The 26,857-nt window shown below is 39.4% G+C and overlaps 1 protein-coding gene and 1 pseudogene across 2 annotated transcripts in view; one reads left to right on the forward strand and one right to left on the reverse strand.

Annotated features, from left to right (window-relative positions):
* The window catches only part of NDFIP1 (Nedd4 family interacting protein 1), a 57,518-nt gene that overhangs the window by 12,012 nt on the left and 18,649 nt on the right, over nt 1-26,857 (reverse strand). The window contains exons 2-5 of the mRNA XM_082725307.1: nt 10,454-10,541; nt 6,120-6,250; nt 2,329-2,416; nt 1,304-1,428 (exon numbers count right to left, since the gene is read on the reverse strand). Of these exons, the coding sequence (XP_082581433.1) occupies nt 1,304-1,428; nt 2,329-2,416; nt 6,120-6,250; nt 10,454-10,541 (432 nt within the window). The remainder of the gene's footprint in view (nt 1-1,303; nt 1,429-2,328; nt 2,417-6,119; nt 6,251-10,453; nt 10,542-26,857) is intronic.
* LOC309861927 (tubulin beta-4B chain pseudogene) lies at nt 13,517-18,751 on the forward strand (annotated as a pseudogene). The gene is made up of 2 exons: nt 13,517-13,618; nt 17,578-18,751. The product of its transcript is annotated as a tubulin beta-4B chain pseudogene (transcript).

The raw sequence follows: 26,857 nt of genomic DNA on the forward strand, positions 1-26,857 counted from the left end.
TTCTGTTAAGCATGGCTGTGCTTCTGATGTGATGCCTGAAACCGCCAGAGCTGTTAGAACTCTGACGGAGCAGCTGTACCAACATGCTGAGCCAGGCGTCAACTGTCCCTAATGATGTCAATGAAACACTGATTTCACGATCTTCCACAGCAGGACTTGTTTTCATGGGAAATATATTCTCCCCACTGTTTTCTAAGCCATTCTGAACTCAGTTTTCTATTACTCCCAGACAAAGATATCCTGATATGAGGTGATTCATTCAATTCCGTTTTAACATTTCAGTCAGCTTAGTGAAAATTTTAGTTAAAAACTAATGTTATATGCTTTCTATTGGGGGCTTTTACATTCAAGAGTTTAACACAGTTGAGCTTTAAAATACAGCATTTTATTTCTTAAGGAAATAACAATTTAAGATTTAGAGAAGGAATGAAAAACCTCTTTAGGGCTTGGGTTCTTCACCCAAGCCCATCGCTTAGCTGAACATGTATTAGCTGCCTCTGGGAAAAAAGTCCAAAACTTTTAATAGATTTTCAAAGGAACTCAAAATCCTAAAAATGTTAACAACTGGTTAGATCAATAAATTTGAAAAAGTCCAGTGGTAAGTCAACACCAATTAGTTAATAATGCCTATTTATGAGGAATACATTGATTTTATCCATCAAGTTGACAAAAGCAATAAACTTACCTGAAATCACAGTACTTTAAGAGACTAGATCTTTTCAAATATAAATTACTACAGCAATCCTGACTACCTAGTAACTCCCAAATCACTAAAGATGTCTCTCTAATATACTTTAGAGATAAGGCCCCTTAATGGAATAGCACTAGTTAAACCATTTCGGCTCCCATTTTGCCATAACCAATGATTACTGGAGGGAAGAAGGAGGAAGAAACGAAGAGAATGAAAGAGGGAAGAAGACAGACCAAAACTTTAGCAGGATTAATGTGAGGAATGCCTGTTTTTGATGAGACACCAAAGAAGTGGTATCTTTCTTTTTATTACAAAAAGAACTAATTTTAAAACAAAAACACATATTACCATATCATAAACATTAAAAGCAACTTGTGAACAACCTCTAGGATAGACGCCTTGGGACCACCAATATTCACTAGATTTAACTGTAACTTTCATGCATCAACCACCAGCAAATGCTTTTGGTTCAACTTCATGAAACCAGAAGAAAGACAAACCTAAAATCATTTTAAACATAAAAATAATGTTTAAAAAAAAAAAGTGAAATAGTCCAAGTTTTTCTACTTATTGTTGTACTACAGGGTCTATCTCTTCTGGTATACAACTTACCCTGACAATCAGGATCCACTTAATTAGAGAGAGACCAAACCCTGAAATGGCCCCATATCTTCCTGCAGCTGAGGTGGTCAGGCAAAAAGACAGAAAAAATCCAATCCAGTTGAAGAGGAATGCCACTGTAAAGGCAGAAAAGAAAAAAACCGTGTCAGACATGTCAAACCCAAAAAGCAAGAGTGCTCTCTATACTTGCTTTTGCTTAAATGGCTTTTTCCAAGGATAAAAGATAGTTTGTTCACCCACCATAACCCTTGCCCTACTTCCCCAAAACATCCATTCTGTCTTCTTCCCCCCTAAGAAAAGCAAGAAACCATCTGCTCTGAGTATCAGGTATTACACTGTTATGTCTGCTGCCATTCACTTTCAAAAATGCCTTAACATTCACCAAACTGTATACTTATGACTTGTACCCTTTATATATTACACTTCAGTAAATAAAATCTGATTCAAATTATTCATCCCCCTACTTCTATGAATTTTGAGAGCTTACATTAAGGTTACCTCTAAAAAGCACTGTTTCCTTTATATATTTTTATTATAGGAAATTTTAAAATGGCTGCTTACTTCTAAGTGACACGGAAAGTTGAATGCAAAATAACACCAAGTTAGGGAAAAAAAAATCAGTTGACTTTCATAAACCAGAAAATAGAAACATTTAAAAAAAAAAATCCATCAGACTAGGGTCTTTTGAATTCCTACTCTACAGGGTCAGGTATGAGTAGGAGCAATGCTAAGGGTCTTTGCAAACCTAAAAGATGGGACTCAGTTTATGTAAAAATACAGCATCCCTAAAATTGCTTCTTTTTATATTTTCTATAGCTATTTGTAGAAAAAGCAGATAAACACAAAGGATATTAAGATAAAAGTAAACTAAGCTCTGAACATCTCAGTAAAAAGCATCAAACAAACACAATGTATTAAAATATTAGCTCAACTACTCATTTTAATTCAGTCAGATTCACCCATAATTCAAAGCACTCCAGTCTGTGGGAGGTTTTTTGCTATACGTAGTTACTTACTGAAAAAAGTTAACATGAAAATCCCATCATTTCCTATCCTCAGCTGGTCAGCATCATCGAAGTCATCTCGACCCACAAAATCCTCATCCTAAGTGAAAAGAAAAAGATTAAGTTAAATTCACAATGAATTAGTCATAGGCAAACGAAAGTCATCAAGAAAAATAAGGAAGGGGATAAAAATGAGTACCAGGAGAAATTTTACTGCTTTGGCTCAATTCAAAACTATAAGCATTGGGCTCAGTATGTGCTAAAAATTTCATTTTGTCATTTATGTAAAAGATATAATTAGTGAAAAAATAAATATTTCTTCCATCCCTAAAGTTTTCTAAATGAATCGTTCATTTTATCATCCAAGTTCTTTAACAATGAACTTCAAAAATTATCAAGTTCAGGGGTGCCTGGGTGGCTCAGTGGGTTAAGCCTCTCTCTGCCTTCTGCTCAGGTCATTATCTCAGGGTCCTGGGATTGAGCCTCGCATGGGGCTCTCTGCTCAGCAGGGAGCCTATTCCCCATCCCTTCTGCCTGCCTCTCTGTCTACTTGTGATCTATAAAAAAAAAAAAAAACCAAAAAACAAAGAACAAATTTATAAAGTTCAATGAAATGTATTAATTCATATGTGTCTAAAGAAAAAAAGATACACATTTGGCTTAAATTTGGCTTACATTCTAAAACCACTAACCCAGGGGCAACTGGGTGGCTCAGCGGGTTAAGTCTCTGCCTTTGGCTCAGGTCATGTTCTCGGGGTCCTAGGATTGAGCCCCTCATTGGGCTCTCTGCTTGGCGGGGAGTCTGCTTCCCTCTCTCTCTCTGCATGCCTCTCTGCCTACTTGTGATCTCTGTCTGTCAAATAAATAAATAAAATCTTAAAAAAAAAAAATAAAACCACTAACCCAGGGTCTTCTGGCGGCCCATAATATTATTATTCCAGGACCTATTAAGGAGCTCAAATGCTTTATGAGACCTGGGAGAAAAAGGAGAGCATGATCTCACATGAAGAGGCCACAGGGCTGCCCATTGCTCAACTCCATAACTATTTGTTCATATTAGCATATAGGTCTGAAACAACCTCACTTCCATGCTTACCGGCAGATAGGATCCTTTCCATCCTACGCTGAAAACATAATACTCCAAGTCTAGAAGGAACACAATCCTCACCAACATTAATGCCCACATATGTGGCCCACCTTTTCAACTGATGTAGGTTATGTGTTGAAATACTGAAAAATACATGAATACACACTTAAAAGTAAAAGTTAGATTTGTACACAGTCCAGTGAAGGTTCCCCAAATGAAAACAAAAACAAAAACAAAACTTTAGGGACAACAGAAACTCTCTCTACACAGAGAGAAACGGGGCTGGGAAGTCCATGACAGGCCTGGGGAGGGGATATTAGAGAAAGGAAAGGTGTCAGTGGCAGCTTCCATTTCTAACATTTCTTCTGTTAGAAAATTCTTACAATGTGTTTATGTTTTTTAGAATACTAAATACCCAGTTTCTGACTTCATATTAGGAAAAATAAGGCTTTGTGCCTAATTAGACAGTGACAGGTTTTTTGCATAAATACTCAAAGATATACTACAAAAGGACATGGAAATATTTTCTAGTAATATCGCAGGTGCCTTCTAACTGTTCTTCCTATTCTTGGTATCTCTACTACCAGATTTCTCCTACAAATTGCTGCTGGGTTAACATTTCGAAAACACCGTTCTTGTCTTACCATATCCCTGCTGAAAAAATTTTGACTAAAAGAGTCTGTGTGACCTACACTTAAGTCTAAATGCCTCAGCTTAGCATTCAAAACATACTATAACCTATAGTGTGGTCACGAACTCTTTGCTCAAGAAAAATCAATTACTACATTCACAGACCCCACCCCACACCAGGCTGGATTCACATCTGCTTTCTACCCTTTTCCCTCTGGAATGTTCTTATCCATCAAATCTTAGGGTCTACTTCAGATCCCATCTTCCCCACAATCACACAGTAAAAAGTCACAGTTCTTAATGCTCACTGCACTTGTACTGCTGTTTAGATACTGGTATTTGTGGGCCTTTCCCCAGCTATATTTAAGTGCTTATACGGTAGGAGTATTCCCTTATTCAAAGTTTTCTACCCACCCACTGCAAAATACATAGCACACTGTGTAAGAAAGTGGTCTACACATGCTTGCTAAATAATGTTTAACAGATTCTTAAATATGTATACTCATCAAATAAAAGTATTCTAAGAAGCTCTGCTATTAATCAGAGCTAACCTCTGCATCTATTTCCATGGGACAGTTACCACAGAGTCTAACATGACTACAAATTACACACAATATTTTAGAGTCTAGAATATCTGGGTGTGACTCTCACCTATGCTACTTCTTAGCTGAAGGACTCTGGGAAAATTACTTACTTAATCTCTCTGGGCCTCAATTTTTGCATCTGTAAAATGGGGATAATATAATCTCAACCTTGCAAGGTTATCATGAGGACTTAAAATAACATACTGGAAACTGAGCATAGTACCAAGCATGCCATTTGCTTCCAATAGAAGATTATTACCCTAAGACTGTTCTGCCCTTAGACCATAAGCTCCTTGAAGGTTTCTAGTTTCTTCTGGCACCTGCAAGAAATGAGCCCATACTACCAGATGGAATCAGCCTAGACTGGCCTTATAAACTATTATTTCTGTCAAGCAGTGGTTTCAGAAGCCCCACCACTCATAGTAGGTGTGGTCTGTAAATAGTCCACTACTCTAAGTCCTGAACTTCTGGGGCCTTTGCCACTGCACTGCCCAGGCCAAACTTCTGTTTTTATTCTTATCGTTCTCTCTGGTTTCCTTTCAGGACTGGAGTCTGGAACCCTGACTGCCCCTATTCTTAGGAAATGAATCCTACTCCATCATTTCCCAATATCTGGACTAAGATCCTACCTACATCACCTTCAACCTAGATGAATATTTATGAAACCACATCTAGTCACTTGCAGATCTGACATCAAGAACAAAGTGTGTCGCAAAGTCTCCTGGCTTTCATCACACCCGATGTCTCCTACCGTAAATCACCATCAGGCTAGACGGGATCTGAATTCACTATATCCCCACAGATGGAGTGATCTGGAATGCAGTTGGCATGAGGTTCATGGAGACAATTGTCAGGGCCCTTTTATAAGTTTAATTCTATAAAGTTGAACTTATTCTTTCTATAGATCTGCCCACTAGCTATCTACCTAACACCAAAATATGAAGTATGCAGATTTTTTTTAATGATTTTATTTATTTATTTGACAGACAGAGATCACAAGTAGGCAGAGAGGCAGGCAGAGAGAGAGAGAGAGAGAGAGTGGGGGGGAAGCAGGCTCCCTGCCGAGCAGAGAGCCTGATGCGGGACTCGATCCCAGGACCTTGAGATCATGACCTGAGCCAAGGGCAATGGCTTAACCCACTGAGCCACCCAGGCGCCCCTGAAGTATGTAGATTTAAGGCAAAGTCAGTATATTTGCTAAATCAGCCCCTGCTCTGAGACATTTCAGTCATGGCAGGAAAGCTGAGAAAATGGTGGTAAGAGTAGAGAGACAGGGAAAATAAGCTGGTCTGATTAGTGATTTTCTGCTGATTTGTACCTTTTACTGCATCATTTCCCATATGAGTAAGATTTATTATCTCAAAAGAAAATGTGCTTGTTTTTAAAAATTAGCTGTACTTTTACTAATCAGTACAATCATAAGGAATACATCAAAAGTAAGTAACGAAAAGAACCTAATTTCCATAAAGCAGCCAGCAATTAACATGGTAAATTGGACTTACTCTTCCAGGAACCAAGGGGATAGTAGCTTCAGCCTTGGTTCTCTCAGCTTCATCATAGCTGGGCAGCGTCGTCGCCACATTATAGGAAGGCGGCTTTGGAAATCCACACTCATCTTTGTAGTCAAAATATGCTGCAGAATAAAAAAGGAAGTCACCATTATCTGACCATTAACTGACCTGAGGAAAAAGAAGATTTCCACTAAGTCTGGCAAACAAAAAAACAGCCATTCCTCTAAGAGTACATATAGAATAACTGACTTGAGGGTTGCCTGGGTGGCTTAGTCATCAGGTGTCTGCCTTCGGCTCGGGTCGTGATCCCAGAATCCTGGGATCGAGCCCCACACTGTGCTCCCTGCTCTGTGGGAAGCCTGCTTCTCCCTCTCCTACTCCCCCTGCTTGTGTTCCCTCTCTCGCTATGTCTACCTCTGTCAAATAAATAAATGAAATCTTTTAAAAAAGAAATAATTTAGTTGAAATGTTTATGTATGAATATGAGATTGAGGATGACTTTTAAATTCATCCATCTTTGAATTATTTAAATTTATTCATGTAAATCATTCTGCCTTCCCTTCCAAATGTCCTTAAACACTTTTTCAAATGTTACATGGTACGTTCAAAAAAGCATTTAATATTAATAGTGGCATAAAGACAACATTTAAGCCAAAAATACCTCACCTCTCTATTGTAAGCTGTACCATGGTTTCCTCCCATTTATAAACAGGTAAACCAACTTAATAAAAAAGTCACAGCGTGGGTGCCTGGATGGCTCAGTCCTTAAGAGTCTGCCTTCGTCCCAGATCATGATCCCAGGGTCCTGGGATCAAGGCCAGCATGGGGCTACCTGCTCAGCGGCAAGCCTGCTTCTTCCTCTCCCACTCCCCCTCATGTTCCCTCTCTCGCTGTGTCTCTTTCTGTCAAATAAATAAAACCTTTAAAAAATTTTAAAAAAAAAGATAAAATAAAAACATCAAAAACCAATGCCTTTAAAAAAAAGTCACAATATTTTAGCATTTTGATTCTTACACATTCGTTTTACCGTGTACTGGTTTGTATGATGTGCCTAAGGTAACTAATTCAGTTACAAAGCCATTATTTATTTGAGTTAAATTTTTTATTTTCTCTTTTTAATGCTGCATCTTCATTCTCATTAACTCCTATTATAAGAAACTCAATATTTATTAGAAAAGAGCTATTAAAAATGTATTAAATTTCTGCACAATTTTTTTAAAAACAAACATCTTGGGAAAAAAGTCTTATTGTTCATCAAGATTAACATTTTTCTTTTTTCCTCTGGTTAATTGTAATAAACTTCCAATTTTACTGTAATATACTACTGAAATCATGAATCAATACAATTCACCTCATTAACAATGTGAAGAAAATTCTATTGTATTCTCACGGGCAGAAAAAAGCATTTTATAAAATTTAACACGTTGCCAATAATAAAAACCCTTAGCAAATTAGGAGTAAGAGAAAATATCTTTAATCTGATCAGAAGTATCTATGAAAAACCCAAGTAAATATCATAATTGTAAATTTTTTTCCCCTAAAATTAGAGATTTTAGACAAAAATGTCCCTAAACTTAGAGATTTAGACAAAAATGTCTTAACATTACCTTAAAGGTCCTACTAGTTGATGTAATATGGCAAGAAAAGGAAATTCAAAATGTAAGTATTAGAAGGGACAAAATAACTGTCCTTAATCATGGATGACATGATTATAGATATATCAAATCCAAGAGTATCTACAGACAGAATTAATATATAAATTTATTAGCAAAGACTCTACATTCAAAATCTCTGGATGGATATAAACCATCAAGGGTACTTTTCTTTGCCAGCAACAAGTAGAAAATAAAATTATATATGGATCATTTTTTATAACAGGATGAGGAATACATCCAGTAATAAATATGCAGGTCCCCAATATTGAAACCCACAAAAAACTACTGAGTGGATTAAAGAAGATCTTAATTAGATGGAGCGATATGTCATGTTTACAAACTGGAAGCAGTATTATAAAGATGTTAATTCTCTTCAAACTGATCCCCAGATTCAGGACAATTTCAACTACAATTCCAGTTTTTGTTTGTTTTGTTACATTTTACAGAAACTGACAAGCTAATTGTAAAATGTATATGGAAATGCAAAGGCCAAAAAAACCCAAAGCAATCTTGAAGAACAAAAGGTCTGAATGACCTATATTACCAGATATAATTAAAGCGGTAGGGGATGGGCATAAAGATAAATAAATAAACCAAAGAACAGTATACTGAAACGAGAAACAGATCCACTCATATATGGCCACCTGATTTACAATAAAGGTGACACTGTGGGGGCGCCTGGGTGGCTCAGTGGGTTAAAGCCTCTGCTTTCAGCTCGGGTCATGATCCCAGGACCTCACGCCCCACATCCAGCTCTCTACTCGGCAGGGAGCCTGTTTCCTCCTCCTCCTCTCTCTCTGCCTGCCTCTCTGCCTACTTGTGATCTCTGTCTATCAAATAAATAAATAAAATCTCAAAAAAATATAAAGACACTGTGAAGCAGTGGAGAAAGAACAGTGTTTTCAATAAATGGTAATGTAAGAACTGGCTATCCATACAGAAAAACAAATTGATCTTGACCACTACCTTACAGTACACAGAAAAAAAAAAAAAACCAGATGGAATAGAAATCTAAACGTGAAAAATAAAATACCACAGCTTTTAGAAAATATACGAAAATGTGTTACTGAAACTAAAGAGGCCACCTAATCCAAATTAAAGAATTTGGTTTTTTCCAAGTCAAATTGCTATTTTACATACATGCATACACATGTGTATATACATGGTACAAACCAATGCATCATTTTCTATCAAGTCTCTTTATTTTTCATCAAATCAAACTAAGTCATTACAACTTGAAATGTACAATATAAATTAGCCCACTGCCATTAATTCTGAATACATGAATAAAACTGATACCTACCACTATCTTAAGTTGAAGAAAATCAATATGTGTATTTCCCTATTTCAAAAGATTTCTTAAATGGGATCCATCAATATAGAGACTCATATACTTTTAAGTTTCAATCAAAAGTCTAATGACAATCTTTCAAGTTTATGTAATACATTCAGAACAATCAAAAAGCCCAATACTTCTTAGACTGTTCAACTTAATATACCACTAATTAAAATAGTTATGCAAAATAATTTGTGCTTTTTTCCCCTACCAATATGCATGTGTCTTTTTGTTTCTAACCACATTTCTCATAAATGGACTAACTGGTACCTACGGTCAGCATTTATCTATAAAAAATAAGCAATGTTAATTTAACAACAAGGAGTGGGTAAGGCCATTTTAGAGCTTTCCTTAAAAAGTACTAGTTTTAGATGCTTTTAAATAAAATTAATACAAGGAGAGAGGGTTCAAAGGTTGAAGTCAGAGTGGAGGCAAAAACCTTTCTGACCCATGTTCTTCTTCATTATAATGGCAGAGACCAACAGGGACCAACAAATTTAATCCCACATCAACTGACAATAGCCACCCCCAGTGCTGTATTGAAAAGGATTCTGAGCCTGTGTCTGGGATAAATGGTGTTTTCAACTTGCTTATCTACGCTGGGAGGAGGATGGGTTCAGTGGAAGCACCATGAGCCATATACTTGACACTCTGCCACACTTCTCCTTTAGAGAAAATGGAAGAAGGCCCATCACAACCAGTCAATTTTCAGCAACTAAAGCAGTGCTGCTCATCAGGCAGCTTGAAACTACCCAAAGATCTCAACTGTTGATATTTTTTCTTTCTCTTCCCCATCCCTTCTACATAAACATGTGAAAATGTAAAAGACAGTCTGGCATAAGATGTGAAGATGAAAGACTGTTAAAGGAGGGCTTAAACTATGAGGAACACCATGAAAGAGCTGAGAGATTTCCAGCCTTTTTTTATTAAGAATTTACTAGCACAAAAGAAATCAAATGTACTAAGTTCCAGGTCCCAGGTTGTAGGCACTAGAATCACAAAGAACAAAACAATTAGGAAGCTACAGAATGAATAAAAATCAGATGATCACTTGGTTGTTGAATTTCTTCCTTTATATTCTGTTGGAATGAAATTGAGTTCCATTAAAAAAAAACACACACACACACACAATGAAATGGAGTTTTAAGTGTTTTTCAGAATAGTAACATGTTTTTTTTTTTTTTTTTTCACTTTTGGCAATAAACTACAAAAAACATCAAAGACTTCCTAGGGAAAGCTAAAGCAAAGACAAAGACACAAGTAAACACATGCTGGCCGAGCCTCTAGCCAAGTGCATTTCGAGAGTCTAAGAGTTCCCTTGCCCAGTTACCTACCTGCACTCTCTGCAGAGATGCTGCTGTAAGGTGGAGGGGCGTCGCCTACAGCCTGTTCTGGCTCTCCAGGCTCTTCCTCATTCTGCAACTAAATAAACATTCCACATTTTAATCCAAGTATAAAGCAGATTAGACAGAGAACACCTGAAAACTAGAAGAGCCCTTCTGGAAAATTATTTGGTAACATGTTTCAAAAGGCTTAAAATGTGTAACTGCTTTACACAGTATTCTGCTCTCAGGAATTTATCCTAAAGAAATAGAGGCAAAGGGGCGCCTGGGTGGCTCAGTGGGTTAAGCCGCTGCCTTCGGCTCAGGTCATGATCTCAGGGTCCTGGGATCGAGTTCCGCATCGGGCTCTCTGCTCAGCAGGGAGCCTGCTTCCTCCTTCTCTCTGCCTGCCTCTCTGCCTACTTGTAATCTCTGTCAAATAAATAAATAAATCTTAAAAAAAAAAAAAAAGGTAGAGGCAAAAAAAGTAGATATAAAAGTTACTGCAGCAAAAAATAGAAACAACCTAAATTCTACCCACAGGGGACTTATTAAAGAAATTATAGTTCATCTCACAAAGGATCTCTAAGCATCCATAAAAATGAAAATAAAGAAAATGAGATGACTTGAACAGATATTTATGCTGTATTGTTACACAAAAAAAGCAAAATTTACCAAATAGTATGTATAATATATTCTGGTTGTGATAGACCGATATGTGAAGGTCTAGAATGAGAGACATCTACAGTTACTCTAGCTGATACAATCACAGGGAATTTTATTTTGTTTATATGTGTATTTGAATTTTTTTTTAGTGAACATGTAGCACTTGTATAACTTTTTAAGTTGGAAAAATAATCCCATTATAATCTGTTAAAGATAAATCATAACAAACCAAGGTGTGCCACTATGTTTAGTTTGCAGAGAAATTGAATCTTAAATAACTGAGACACTTACAAAAACATAACATTCAACATAATTCTACATATATAACCTCTGTTAACAAATCTCCCTCTTCCCTATCTCAGCCATTTCTCCGTCAAATCTACAGCCCCAGTTACTTTAAATAACTCACACTGAAAAGTGCGTCTTTCTGCGACTGCCAGTCTGTATAGTCTACCCAACTCATCTTCACAGAACAAAAACATCTGATTTAACTTTTCTAGTGTGACAATTAACTACAACTCATTTAAAAAGGTTAATTGGGGGGTGTCTGGGTGGCTTAGGGGGTTGGGCCCCTGCCTTCGGCTCAGGTCGTGGTCCTGGGGTCCTGGGATGGAGCCCTGCCTTGCTCTCTGCTCAGCGGGGAGGCCGCTTCCCACCCACCCCACCCCACCCCAGCCTGCTGCTCTGCCTACTTGTGATCTCTGTCAAGTTAATAAAATCTGTAAAAAGAAAAAGAAAAAGGTTAATTGGCTGAGAATGGGAGTCCATCTGTAAAGTAATAAGAGTATTTATCGACATAAATAACTTGGGGGTCTGGGTCCTGCCATATGCCATCATAATACACAGAGCCACAAGAGCCGCTTGTAAAATACATACCTCCCTTAAACTTACTGCTACAGACAACTCTATCTTGAACTGAGACAGGAAGACAGAGAGCTAGACTTCCTGTGACATGAAGCAGAGCTCCCTAATTCCTTAAATTTTTAATTAACCATCTCAGTCTCTATCCCTATGCTATTCAAAATCAGAAACCAACAAAACTTTTCTGATGAACACTGCAATATACCGAATTTCAAAGGAATTCTTGTGCCAAATTATCATCAACATCTACCACCTGAGCACATTTTTCCGAACCCTAGAACTCTAATGCTAAACTTAGGGCACTCCCAAAAGAACTGTATTGTAACCTAAGATAAATTTCCTCTTAAAGAGGCATATAGTGCAAAATAGCTATAGTAAAGCCACATGTTCCTGGGACACCAAAGCAGTTAATAATTTAAATCGACTTCCTGGAGCCATGGTTCACTTGTAATTCTTTCAACATTATAAGAAGCTCTAGACAGGGTGTTCTCAGCCTACTCCCACCTAACCACTCTTGTGCTCTGAGAATGTCACAGAAGAGTTAGCAGCAAAAACAAAGGCAAATACGGACTTTGTAAGAATCCTACCTCAATATACTGCAGCCAGTCATGTTCTTTAAACCAGCCTGGAATTTTTGACCCATTTTAGATTTCCTGAGCTTGGTCAAATAATCATTTTACCTCTGCATAATTTAGGGTTTAGAAAGGAAGTGTGACAATTCTGAGAAATACCGAAGTCCAGAGAATAAAGAGGTCTTATGTGCCAGCATCTACGAGATAGGTTGCCTGTCTCCTAGCAACCTGGAGATGTGCAATTTGATCATCCCACGCCAAGGTAAGAGATAACAAAGCAAGAAATTCCAACTGTCTCAGAAACCCCCATTTTTTCTTCGGTGAGGGAAAAAACATTTCCAGGTCAAGTTTTTTCCCTTCATTAAACTTCAACACTTTAGAATCATGTACTATTTCTAACTGAAAACAAAAACAAAGATGATTTAAAAACAACAACAACAACAACAGCAACAACAACACCCACTATGATTCTGGAGGTTCCACATACTGGGATGATCCCAGGACCTCACTTTACAGGCTTCCCAACAATTCCCTATTTTCTACATGCTGGTTATAAGTTTAGGCTCCACCAAGAAATGTGTTGAAATAAAATACTACCAGGTGGGGGAAAAAAGAAAGAAGCACTACCTGCAGCAAGTATCTAGTGACCACCACCCCTAAGCATACATCTTTTTACATTGGGGGCCATCTATGGCCATTAATTTGTCTTTGCCCACCAAACAAATCAGGTACTCATTAACAAGGCTGGGGGCAGGAGGCTGGCAGAAATGCACACCAGAACTACAGTGGGACATATCTATCTCTAAGGTTATAAAGTTGGTTACTTGAATTCAAAATGTAATTTCAATGTTCCCTTTTCTGTCCCTGGGAATCTTTCCTGTGCAGTCCTCCTGCCACATCTCTGAGGCTCAGGCTCTCTCCTGAGACTCTCTCAGAGAAATAGGACCATTGTCACTTTGGGGCTGGTGTTGGAAAGATGCCCAGCCTCTCCTGTCAAGAAGGTCGGTGGGAGCATGAGTCCAACCTGTTACAGAATCCTGGCTGTAGGGGACAGTGTGAGAGGCAGGGATGGAAAGAGGTGAGAACTGCTGCTCTCTCCCTGCTGTGGTCTTAGCTGTGGTAGGTGGGGAGAATCCTTTGATTTTATCTACGACATAATAAATACCCACTGGGGACTGATTTCTTTTCTGCCATTTAACTTCTCTTAACCATTCTGATCAACTTCACTTATCTCTAAGTAAGATTTAAATGGGATTTTTTTTCAAAATAGTAATTAATTACACAATTACCCATGCATGCCATATAAAGTACTGAGTTTAGTATAAAATCACCTAAAATTACCCAGGTCTCCATCCCTGAAATAGGAATAACCCAATCATCTGAAAATCTGTCTGACCTTTCTCTTCACCACACCCCCACCGTGCTTTCACCCCTACTTTCCTGATTACTGATGTTCCACTCTACACTCGAAGTAGACCCCGTCACGGCTCTCTAGAAGAACCCTAAAACCCTCCCACTTTTCCACTTTGCATATCACAATCTGCTATGGTACCTCTTGGCCTTGATCACTTCCAATTTTTTTTTTATTATTATTTACCTACAAACAGATGTTAATAAGTCTTGTCCTCTAGATTTAGCCAGTGAAAGACAGCACATCTAAAATAAAGGATGTTACTCCTTACTACATTCCTCTGTGTCCTATCAACACTGTTGCTATTAGAATCAAATACATGACATTTTACCTAAACAACAGTTTAATGAATCTCCCATACAGAAATCATACATAGTTCTAGTTCTAATAAAAGCAAACTAGATTTTAATAAGTTTAAGGACACTTATACCCTGCAGGTTTAAATTCTTAACTTTGAGTTCCCACCCCAGCAAGAAGGCCTCATCACTCCTCTGTCCTAAGTAGTTCTAAAGATGGTCTTCCATTTGGAAATGAGCTGTTTTTAATCAAGAACAGAGCCAGGACTAGGGTTAGGCCTAAATTAAGGGCTAACATTTACAACTGTTGGATGGCAGGACCTAAGGCTCTTAAAAGTCATTCTTGGATTCTATTTACTAAGAGTGGGAGAACAACCAAAAAATCCATAAAGCGTTATACATGACAAGAGGTACCAAAACATACCTCATAATTCACACAAACACAACAAGCATGTGGAAAATAATGCTGAACTATCCAATAAATCCATAAAGTTACAAGTATTCACACCATTCATTTTTTTTCTTGGTTGGGTCCCATTTAAACAGCTGGAGATCATGTAAATTTTAAATCCCTTCTTTAGTTATTAACAGTAAGTCTCAAAAAAATCCTGGATAGATGCCTGAACTCTTGCTTTAAATGTTATTTACCAGTTATAATTTTAGAGTTAAATCCTAAATCTTTTACCTTATAATGCAATTTTTAAACCTCTCATTACCAACCCACTACTTCTGCATACTCTTTAAATCCCACCAAATGAGACAGTATAATTATCAGAAAGTAAACACACACATTTCCTTAGGTTAACAACCAAGTGTGCATTTTACTCTCATTCAGAAATAACCAGTCTGTGAGGACTGTGTATTTTCTTTTCTTTTTTTTAAAATAGTAACCTTTATTTTATGGGGCTTTTTTTTTTTTTAAGACTTTATTTATTTGACAGAGAGGGGGGGGGCACAAGCAGAGGGAACAGCAGGCAGAGGGAGAGGGAGAGGAAGAGGGAGAAGCAGGCTCCCCACTGAGCACAGAGCCTGACGCAGGGCTCAATTCCAAGACCCTAGGATCAAGACCTGAGCCAAAGGCAGACACTTAAACAACTCAACCACCTAGATGCCCTGAGAACTGTATATTTTCTATTGTATATAACCTGAAGATTTTTAATTGTATACTGAATATAAATTGTGTTATTCTAACATCACCAAATTCTTTACATTCAAGGACAATTCTCTATTATATTGCTTTTAATTAGAGGATGACATTTAAAATAAGGTAAATAATTCTGACAGAGAGAAACTCACCAATTAAAAAAAAAAATCTAATTTAAAAAGGGCAGGGATGCCTGGGTGGCTCAGTCAGTTAAGCCGCTGCCTTCGGCTCAGGTCATGATCCCAGGGTCCTGGGATTGAGTCCTACATCAGGCTCCTGCTTCTCTCTCTGCCTCGGCCTGCCACTCTGCCTGCTTGTGCATGTGCTTGCTCTCTCTCTCTTTCTTGTTCTCTCTCTCTCTCTCTCTCTGACAAATAAATAAATAATCTTTTTAAAAATAAATTTTTTTTAAAAATGGGCAAGAGGGGCACCTGGGTGGCTCAGTCAGTTAAGGGTCTGCCTTCCACTCAGGTCATGATCTCAGGGTCCTGGGATCGAGGCTGTGGCAGGCTCCCTGCTCAGTGGGGAGTCTGTTTTTCCCTCTCACTCTGTGCTCTCTCTCTTGCTTGCTCCTCAAATAAATTTTAAAAATCTTAAAAATAAAAATGGGTGAAGAATTTTAATAGACATTTCTCTAAAGAAGATATACAAATGGGCAGCATACACAAGATGTTCAACATCAGCAGTCACAGCAGAAAGGCAAAATCAAACCAAGAGATATCACTTCAAACCCTCTAATATGGCCATAAGAAAATTAAAAAGGAGTATGTTTTTGAGTATGCAGAGAAAATTGGAACTCTCACACACTGCCAACAGGAATATAAGATTGCGACTGCGGAAAAGTTTGGCAGTTTCTCAAAAACAAGTTAAACAGAGAGTTATAAAAAGATCCAGCAATTCCACTCCTAAGTATATATTCGAGAGAAGTGAAAACATAGTTTCATGGAAAAACTTGCATGCAAATGTTCATGGCAACATTACTTATAATAGTCAAAATGTTCATCAACTGATGAATGGATAAACAAAATATGGTATAACCATACAAAAGGATGGCTAAGAATAATCCATTCTATAAAAAAAAGGGGTGGGGGAATGAAGTACCAATACATACTCCATTGTAGATGAAGCTTGAAAGCAATATGCTAAGTGAAAGAACCCAGTCACAAAAGACCATATATTTTATGATTTCATTTATATAAAATAACCAGAAACAGCAAATCCAAGAGATACAGAAAGACTGGTAGTCGCCAGGTGCTGGGGAAGGGAGGAGGAGAGAGTAACTGACTGCTAAAGGATCCGGGTTTCTTTTGGGGTAATAAAAATGTTCCACCGTTAATACAGTAGTAATGGTTCCAAACCTCATGAATACAGTAAAAATTACTACAGTAAAAATTACTAAATTGCTAATTACTAAATTAGCACTTTTTTAAAAGGGTGAATTTCATGGTATGTGAATTATATCTCAAAAAAAGCATTTTCTAATTTTGAAAACATAAACCTAGATTATGTGAATTTTAGTTAAAATGAAACTGAAGAGAGGCACCTGGGTAGTGCTTAGTCAGGTGTGGGACTCCTTTTTTTTTTTTTTTTTTTTTTTTTAATTTATTTGACAGATAGAGATCACAAGCAGGCAGAGAGGCAGGCAGAGGCGGGGCAGAGGGTGGGTGGAAAGCAGGCTCTCCGCCGAGCAGAGAGCCCGACGTGGGGCTCGATCCCAAGACCCTGGGATCATGACCCAAGCCAAAGGCAGAGGCTTTAACCCACTGAGCCACCCAGGCGCCCCAGGTGTGGGACTCTTGATCTCATCTCCGGTCTTGATCTCAGGATCTCCAGTTCAGGCCCTGTGTTGGGCTCCATGGTGGGCGTGGAGCCTACTTCAAAAAACAAACAACACACCAAAAAACTTAAACAAACAAATGGAAGAGCACTCTGCATACCCACTCCTGGGCTCTTGTGTCAGTGTATCCTTCCACCCTTGGCAGTGGCAGGACGCCACCACCACCAGGCCCGCCAATGCAACAACCAGATCATCACCAAGTTCTGGGAGGTCATCAGACTAGCAGGGCAGTGACATTGCAGGCACTTACCACCACGACATCGACCTGCAGCTGGAGTGGATAAATCTGTACTACCACCAGGCCAATGGTGGCAAGTACACTTCACACGCTGTGCTCGTGGGCCTGTAGCTGGGCACCACAGACTGTGCACTGGGACCCTCTGGGCAAATCTTCAGTCCAGACAACTTTGTCTTACGTCAAAGTGATGCTGGGAACACCTGGGCCAAGGCACACTACACAGAAGGTACAGGGCTGGTTGCCTGGGTGCTGGATATAATGAAGAAGGAAGCTGAAAGCTGTGACTGAGTACAAGGCTTCCAGCGAACCCATCCCTGGGTTGAGGGCCTGGGTCTGGGATGGGTACCCTCCCCATCCGCAAGATCTCGGAGGAGCACTGAGACAGGATCATGAACACATTCAGTGGTAGAACCCTACAAGGTCACCCTCCCAGTCCAACAGCTCGTAAAAAAAAAAACACAGATGAAACCTACTGCATTGATAATGAGACCCCTATAACATCTGCTTCAGAACCCTAAAATCGACCACACCCACCAATCGGGACCTCAACTGCCTGGTGTCAGCCATCATGAATGGGGTCACCACCTACCTGGGCTTTCCTGGCCAGCTCAATGCTGACCTGTTCACGCTAGCTGTCAACATGGTTCTCTTTCCTCACCTGCACTTCTTCATGCCCAGCTTCACCCCCATGACCAGTGGAGGCAGCCACAGTACTAGGCCCTGACGGTGCCAGACCTCACCCAGCAGATATCTGATGCCAAGAACAAGATGGCAGCCTGTGACCCCTGCCACAGCCACTCCCTGACTGTGGCCCCAGGGTCCGAGGGCTCCATGAAGGTAGATGAACAGATAATTTTTAACATCCCAAACAAGAAAAGCAGCAACTTGGTGGAGTGGATCCCCAACCACAGAAGAATCAGCTGGGACATCCCACCCCACGAGAATGTCTGCCACCTTCATCAGCAATAGCACGGCCACTCAGGAGCTGTTCAAGCATATCTCAGAGCAGTTCACAGCCAAGCTCTGGTGCAAGCCCTCTCTGCACTGGTACACGGGCAAGGGCATGGACGAGATGGACTTTACCAAGGCTGAGAGCAACAAAAATGACCTGTTGTCGGACTACCAGCAGGACCAGGACACCACAGCCAAGGAGGAGAGTGAGTCTGAGCAGGAGGCAGAGAAAGAGGTGGCCTAGAGCTGCTAGCCAGTAAAGCACAGAAGCTGTGTGAGCTCTTTAGCCATGTCTCTGTGCACACTTGCTCATGTTCCTATTGTGACGTTGCACACTGTGCAAGACGTTACCTTTAAAGCATTTTTATGGGGGGTGGGAACCCCGAAAATTTACTGCTCCAAATAATCATTCTCTTGCTAAATCAATGTCTATGCCCCTTAATGTGAGAGAATGGTCTTCATCCCACCAGTATCCTTAGGGCTTAACATGGAACACTACTTGCAAATGGACAAAAATAAGGAAAAATAACACACTGAATTGCAAACTAATTCCAGTAAAAAAAAAAAAAAAAAAAAAAATCCTTCATATTCTCCCCTACTGATGAGAAGAATATTAGGATCCAGAAATCAAAACAGTTTGGCTAACGACCTATTTTAAAAGCTGAGCATAGCATATTAATTTAAATTTTTCTACTTCAAAAGCTTCCCTAAAGATAATTTTTAAAATAAACCACCAGAATTAGGCTTTCCCCAACAATATGTCTCATGTCAGAAGAAAAAATTAAATTCAAATCCTCTTAATACCAAAATGAAAACACGATTAAAAGTCAAAATTCACCAAAACAAAAGAAATCAGAATAATGCCTTAAAAAGTCAATGCCTTTTCTTAACAGATGAAAAGAAAACTCTAATACCACAGCAAATCCCCTTAGAAAAGGCCATCAGTTTATAAAGCTTTTTCAAGATTTTTGTGGTTACCACAGTTAAACACATAAACACAATTGATGAATAAAATTTGGTTTGGAAGGAGAAAAATACTTGCAGTATTTATTTTAATCCTTAGAAATGAGAGCAAATGCTATAAACTATGATTATCAACCTGATGTGTTTTCTTACTTCTTCACCTGAGATCCAAGTAACAAGGAATACCATCCAGAGAGAGAAGAGGAAGGCAAGATAGTAGCCACTCATCTCCAACTTCAATTTTCCTAAGCCAAGGTGCTCAGAGAAATCACTCCACCACAGATAAACTAAATGACCCAACCATGGCTATGAGAGCAGCACTGTGAGATTTTTGGGTGGGACCAGAAAACTGTCATCAACCTGCCAATTCCCCAGGGATCCATGCACTATGTTCAAGTATTTCCACCACTGACAGCTTCACCAAGACAGCGTCAAGTAAATGATGCCTAGTGTTTTCTAGTACTTAACTTCATCAAAATCTATAACCGAGAGCCTTCAAAGTTAATGATAAGCCCCCCCACCCTCCCTAGGTTTCATAATTTTATAAAGATTGGGGAAATAAGAGGGGTAATCATGCAACGTTTTCAGATAGGTCTTTCTGCCTCTGAACGTACCTTTTGAGAAGCAGCAACTATTTACTAACCAATCCATGTCCTCAGTAACATTCTGAGTGAGTCCTACCTCTTCTCCACTTTGTGATTCCTTAAGAAAACTCAGACTTCAGAGCTCTAGGGCCTACTTGGAGAAGTAATTTAAAGTCCTAGCAAAGACAAGTTGAAATGGACAGTAAGCACTTGGCTTGTTCTGCCACCTTTTAACAGGATGGTAGAAACCATTTATCTTTTGTTCAGAGAATAAACATAAAAATAGTAGCTAGACAGACTCACTTTTAAATAATTTATATTTATAAAATCTAGTCCATAATTTAAATACAAGAGTGGTAAATATTGCTTGTGGTGTTTTTTTTTTTAAAAAACAAAACAAAACCCTGTATGTTGTATTCATCTAAGATACGTTAATGCTATAAAATACCAACATGGAAGCAAAACAACCTCCTAATTATTCACCACTTAAAATGCTATATTAAGCAATGCTTTCTGGGGAATTTAAAAAAAAAGAAGGTGTCCCAACAGAACATGGGCTACGATTCTTTTAGACTTCAAGAACAAGTCCAATTTCCAGACTTGGCATAAAGAACAGTTCTAGCCTCTACTAAGATTTTACACATACACATATACTTAATACATATACATGTGTATATATAAAAATGTATCTATTAAGATACACACATTAAGGATATGTATAACACACATACATATGTCTCCCCAAATCCTAACTTGTAGAACAATTATATAAGGTAATATTAAAATTACAAAAGAACTCAACCCTTTTAAATCAGTCCAATCCCAAGTTATTATTAAGACTACATGCCGGGTGCCTGGGTGGCTCAGTTGGTTGGGCCACTGCCTTCGGCTCAGGTCATGGTCCCAGGGTGCTGGGATCGAGCCCCGCGTTGGGCTCTCTGCTCGGCGGGGAGCCTGCTTCAACCCTTCTCTCTCTCTCTGCCTGCCTCTCTGCCTACTTGTGATCTCTGTTTGTCAGGTAAATAAACAAAATCTTTAAAAAAATAAAAATAAAAAAAGTAAAACTACATGCCTATCAGGGTGCCTGGGTGGCTCAGTTGGTTAAGTGACCAACTCTTGGTTCCAGCTCAGGTGGTGACCTCAGTATCATGGGATCAAGCCCCACATTGGGCTTCACGCTCAGTGTGGAGTCTGCTTGAGATTCTCTCTCTCACTGCTCATGCTTTCACACTCTTCCTCTTTCTCTCAAAAACAAAAACAACCCCAAAAAACAAAAACCTACATGTCTATCTAGTAATATATTTAGAATAGTTTGATTTGTACAACTTTTCTGAAAACAGCTAAACCACACGGAGTACTTAAACTGTAAACACAACTGGGACACCTGGCTGGCTCAGTTCATAGGAGTATGAGACTCTTGATCTCAGTCAGGGTTGTGAGTTTGAGCCACACAATGGGTATAGAGATTACTTAAACTTTTTTTTTTTTTTTTAGAGATTTTATTTATTATCAGAGAGAGAGGGAGAGAGTACAAGCAGGGGGAACAACAGGCAGAAGGAGAAGCAGGCTCCCTGCCAAGCAAGGAGCCCGATGTGGGACTTGATCCCAGGACCCTAGGATCATGACCTGAGCCGAAGACAGGTGCCGAACTGACTGAGCCACCCAGGTGCCCCTAAACTTAAATAAATAAATAAAATGTAAACACTATTAATTAGATATGTGACCTAGAGGAGTATAATCAAATGTAAATATATTGTGATTCAAGCTTTCCATTCTCTCCATTGCTTTTTCTTCTGCCATAGCCCACAACTTTTCTCAGAGATAGTCAGAAATTTGAGTATTTCATTCAAAAAAATTTTATCAGGCACTAACGCATGCCAGCATGATGTCAATTTTTGATTATTTTTCCTTTAATGCTCTTGAAAGAACATTTCCATTTTTTCCATCAACTAGAAGACTGGTTGTTAGCAGAAGCCATAATAATACTATTTAGGCTAATGATTTTGGATATTAAAAAGTTAATCTGATATTTATTAAATGTTGCTTTATGTAAAATTATTAAGATCAAGATCTGTCAACAAGGACAAAATAACTGTTTCATTAAATTTGTTGACAGAAGCACTATTCTTCTATCTCATTATACTAAAATAACAACAGAAGTCGTTTCTTAGGTACAATACCTGGTTTCTTCCAAGCTATACTTGTTTTGTGTATGTCAATATTCTCTACCCTATGATTATCTTCGTGCTTGGGTCATCACAGGGGACAGCATATTTTTATCAGCAATTTCCTACAGAAGTAGGAGATATCCATCTTACTGCTGTTCTTCAAAAGGAGACTATCAGGGATGCCTGGGTGGCTCAGTCGGTTAAGCGCTGCCTTTGGCTCAGGTCACCAGGATTCTGGGATCCAGTCCCACATTGGACTTCTTTTTTTAAAGATTTATTTATTTATTTTTTTTTTTCATCTGACCGAGAGAGATCATAAGTAGGCAGAGAGGCAGGCAGAGAGAGGGGGAAGCAGGCTCCCTGCTGAGCAGAGAGCCAGATGCGGAGCTTATCCCAGGATGCTGGGATCACGACCCGGAGCTTATCCCAGGATGCTGGGATCACGACCCGAGCCTAAGGCAGAGGCCTCAACCCACTGAGCCACCTAGCTACCCCCCCATATGGGACTTCTTGCTCAGCGGGGAGCCTGCTTCTCCCCTCTGCCTGCTCTCCTGTTCTGCCTGCAGCTCTCTGTACTTCTGCTCTCTCTGACAAATAAATAAAATCTTAAAAAAAAAGTAGACTATCAGTTTCTTTCTTTATGGTTAGCTGTTTTATGTCTAAGGACATGAAGATGTCCACCAACATGTGCTTCTCATATTAAGAACTCCGACACCATTAAGAGAATGAACTTTCCCCAGAGTGGAGAAAAGATATATTTTCAGACTAAAGACTCATAACCAGCATATATAAAGAACTTCTTTAAAAAAAAAAAAAAAAAACAGTAAGGAAGAAGGGAAAAAAAAAGAAAAAGGAAACCACCTGACTAAAACATAGGCAGAAGACCTGAATAGACATTTCATAAGTTACCAGATGGCCAATAAACTTATTTAAAAGGGTTCCATTTCATTAGTCAGCACAGAGATGCAAACTAAAACCACAGATGATATTTTAAAAGCAGAAAATACCAAATGCTGATGAAGGTATATAATGACAAGAACTCTCAAACTGGAATTGTAAATTTCTGCAACAACTTTATTTTTTTAAAGATTTTATTCATTTAGTTGACAGAGGGATATAGCAAGAGAAGGAGCACAAGCAGGGGGAGTGGGAGAGGGAGAAGGAAACCTTCTGCCAAGCAGGGAGCCCAATGTGGGGCTCAACCCTAGGACCCTGGGACCATGACCTGGGCCGAAGGCAGACACTTAACAAATGAGCCACCCAGGTGCCCATGTACAATCACTTTAGAAAACTGCTCAGCATTTATTAAAGATGAATTTATAAATACTCTATGGCCCCACAATTCCATTCTAGTTACATATCCAACAGAAACACATATGTTCACCAAAAGACACACCAGGATGTTTAAAGCAACACTATTAATTAAACTGGAAACTACCTAAATGCCCATCAACAACAGCAGAATGAATAACTAATTTTGTGGTATCTCCATATGATAGATTACTACACAGCAATGTGAATAAATAAACTACAACAACATACAATGCATGGGTGAATCTCACCAAAAAAATGCTGAGCAGAAGAAGCCAGAAACAAGAGCATTCACTGTATGATTATATTTATACAAAGATCAAAGCTAGATGAACCTCATATGCCAGTCAGTGGTTACCCTGGGGAAGGCGTAACTGGAAGGGCAGGTGAAGGAGGCTTTTCTGAGTGCTGGTCATTTTGTTTCTTGACCTGGGTACTAGTCAGAAGTACATGTCCAACTTTTGAATATTCACTAAGCTGCGCATCTATGATTTTTGTTGGTTCTGTACATAAATTACACTTCACTAACAATTCAGGAAGAGGAGAAAAGGAGACTGGAAGAGTATTGGTGACACACAGGGACGTTTGCATGCTGCATCACTGTCTTCACCTCAACACACAACAGTGAGTGGCCCAGCAGGTTACCTTATTAGCATGTGCTGACTCAAGCAGGCACGGAGGTGTAGCTTTAACAGAAATCTACCTGAAGAAACGGGTGGCTTATCTTAATGCCGTCTTAACCTACCAGTTCACACTTACCTCGAGTATTCACCTAACTTTACAAATCATCAAATCCCTGTACAGGCAAGGCATGTAGCCCCATGCAGATGAGTGCCGACTCTGTGGGACAGTGATGAGGGTCCATGAGTGAGCATTAGCAGCAGGTGGCATCCCTAGGACTACTTAACACCAAGAATACATCAACATGAAGAAAACGGATGAGAAACTAGGCTTTACAAAGCAACAGAAACAAAGCTTACTCTTTCTTACTGACTGGTCTGAAAGCAAGGAGGGGTGAGAAACCACCCCCCCCCCCATAAAAACCAACTTTCAGAAGACTGCTGTGACCTGATTATAAACTCATAGTTACTTGATTTATGAGCAGGCTTTATAAACTTATGTATTACATGTATTCCTTGTGTATATATCATGTATTTCATAACAAAAATTAAAAGAACATTATGATTCTATCATTACCAATTTTCAAATAAATGGCAACAAAAGCTTAAGAAGCACAAAGGAGGGACACCTGGGTGGCTCAGTTGGTTAAGCAGCTGCCTTCAGCTCAGGTCAAGATCCCAGTGTACTGGGATCTAGTCCCACATTGGGCTCCTTGCTCGGCAGGGAGCCTGCTTCTCCCTCTGACTCTGCCTGACACTCTGCCTGCCATTCTGTCTGCCTGTGCTCTCTCTCTCTCCGACAAATAAATAAATAAAATCTTAAAAAAAAAAAAGCACAAATGAGAAACAGAAATCTTCAACTGTTATCTCCTGAGAAACAACAAACATTTAACATTTAGTATTCAACCAATAACACTTAGCATAGTACACTAGGTATAAATAGGTGTTCAATAAAGCTGGTACATATGAAGGAAAATTAGTGTCTTTTTTAAAGATTTTATTTATTTATTTGACAGAGATACAAGTAGGCAGAGAGGCAGGCAGAGAGGAGGAAGCAGGCTCCCTGCTGAGCAGAGAGCCCGATGTGGGGCTCCATTCCAGGTCACTGAGATCATGACCTGAGCCAAAGGCAGAGGCTTTAATCCACTGAGCCACCCAGGCGCCTCGGAAAATTAGTATTTTAATCACACCGTAATTCCTTGAATGTTTTCTTTTCTTCTAAAAACAACCAAATGGGGGTACCTGGGTGGTTTAGTTGGTTGCGTGTCTCCCTTTGGCTTGGGTCGTGGTCCCATTGTCCTGGGGTCCTGGAATCAAGCCCTGGGTTGGACTCCCTGTTCAGTGGAGAATCTGCTTCTCCCTCTCCCTCTGTAATGCCCCCACCCTGCCATGCTCTCTTTCTCTCTCAAATGGAGAAATAAAATCTTTTTTTTTTCTTTTTTAAAGATTTTATTTATTTGACAGAGAGAGATCACAAGTAGGCAGAGAGGCAGGCAGAGAGAGAGGAGGAAGCAGGCTCCCTGCTGAGCAGAGAGCCCGATGTGGGACTCGATCCCAGGACCCTGAGATCATGACCTGAGCCAAAGGCAGCGGCTTTACCCACTGAGCCACCCAGGCGCCCCGAGAAATAAAATCTTAAAGGAAAAAAAAAGCTAAAAATAAATAAATAATAACAACCAAATAGTACATCCAAGAAATGGCACAGTCTACATTAAAAACCCAGTAAAGTCAATGTCCAGATACCAAAAGTGAAAGATGTGCCTAGAAGCCAGGAACGAGCACAGACTACAGCCTGCTTGGCTCTGCTAGCCTCATGAGCAACCACAGCTCCCTCAGGCTGAGAAGTTCCAAAAGCTATGCCTGCTTATTACTATATTATTATTAGGCCTGGAGTAGAGCAAACTATGGCAGAGATTATGGGCGGGAAAAGGTATTCAAGTGAATCTGCCTTAACTTAGATTTGATCATGAAGTCCCCTTCTCCCTCAAGAACAATGTGAGCTAAGAAAGAGAGATACATTAAGCATCTCATATCTTTCCCTCCATCCCACCATCACAGAATGTTCCATTATACAAGTGTTTAACTGCTAGATTAAATTAACATCACTCAATGGAACAAGTAAGGCCATGCCTGGTATCGGATAAAGGACTCAACAGTAAAGGTGACTGGTGTGTTTAACCTAAGTCTGTAGTTTACCAAAGAAAAGGCAACCAAAAGAATTAAATGCAATTTTAATTCTTCACTTAAAGATTAAACACACACAATTACTTCTTATCCCTTCCAAAGCCATCTTAAACCATAAATGTCAGTACGGGGTTTTTTGTTTTTCAGATTTTATTTATTTATTTGAGAGCAAGTGAATGAGAGAGAGACCAAGCCCCAGAGCAGGGGAGGGGATAGAGGGAGAAACAGACTCCCCACTGAGCAGGGACCCCCCCCCCCCGCACCCCCCCGATATGTGACCAGATCCGGGGACTCTGGGATCATGACCTGAGCAGAAGGTAGATGCTTAACTGACCGAGCACCCAGGTTTTTAATTTTAAGGCAAAAAAACTACAGAGCCAAGCACCAGGACAGGAAGCAGCAGTAAAATCCTGAAAGCCTGGAGCAGGATGACAGGTGTCAACTACCACAGCTGACCCAAGAAAACTGAAGCCTGAACCAGAAAGCAGAAAAGCAACCTGTTTTGCCCTATATCTTCAAAAGGCTCAAGTGGTAGCAGCAGGTACTGGTGAAGTAAGAATGACAATGAGATTTAAAAGCAGAAAGGTTGCTGATGTAGCCAGAAACACAC

Source organism: Mustela nivalis (genome assembly GCF_964662115.1).
Source record: "Mustela nivalis genome assembly, chromosome: 3".
In the NCBI taxonomy this organism is placed as follows: domain Eukaryota; kingdom Metazoa; phylum Chordata; class Mammalia; order Carnivora; family Mustelidae; genus Mustela; species Mustela nivalis.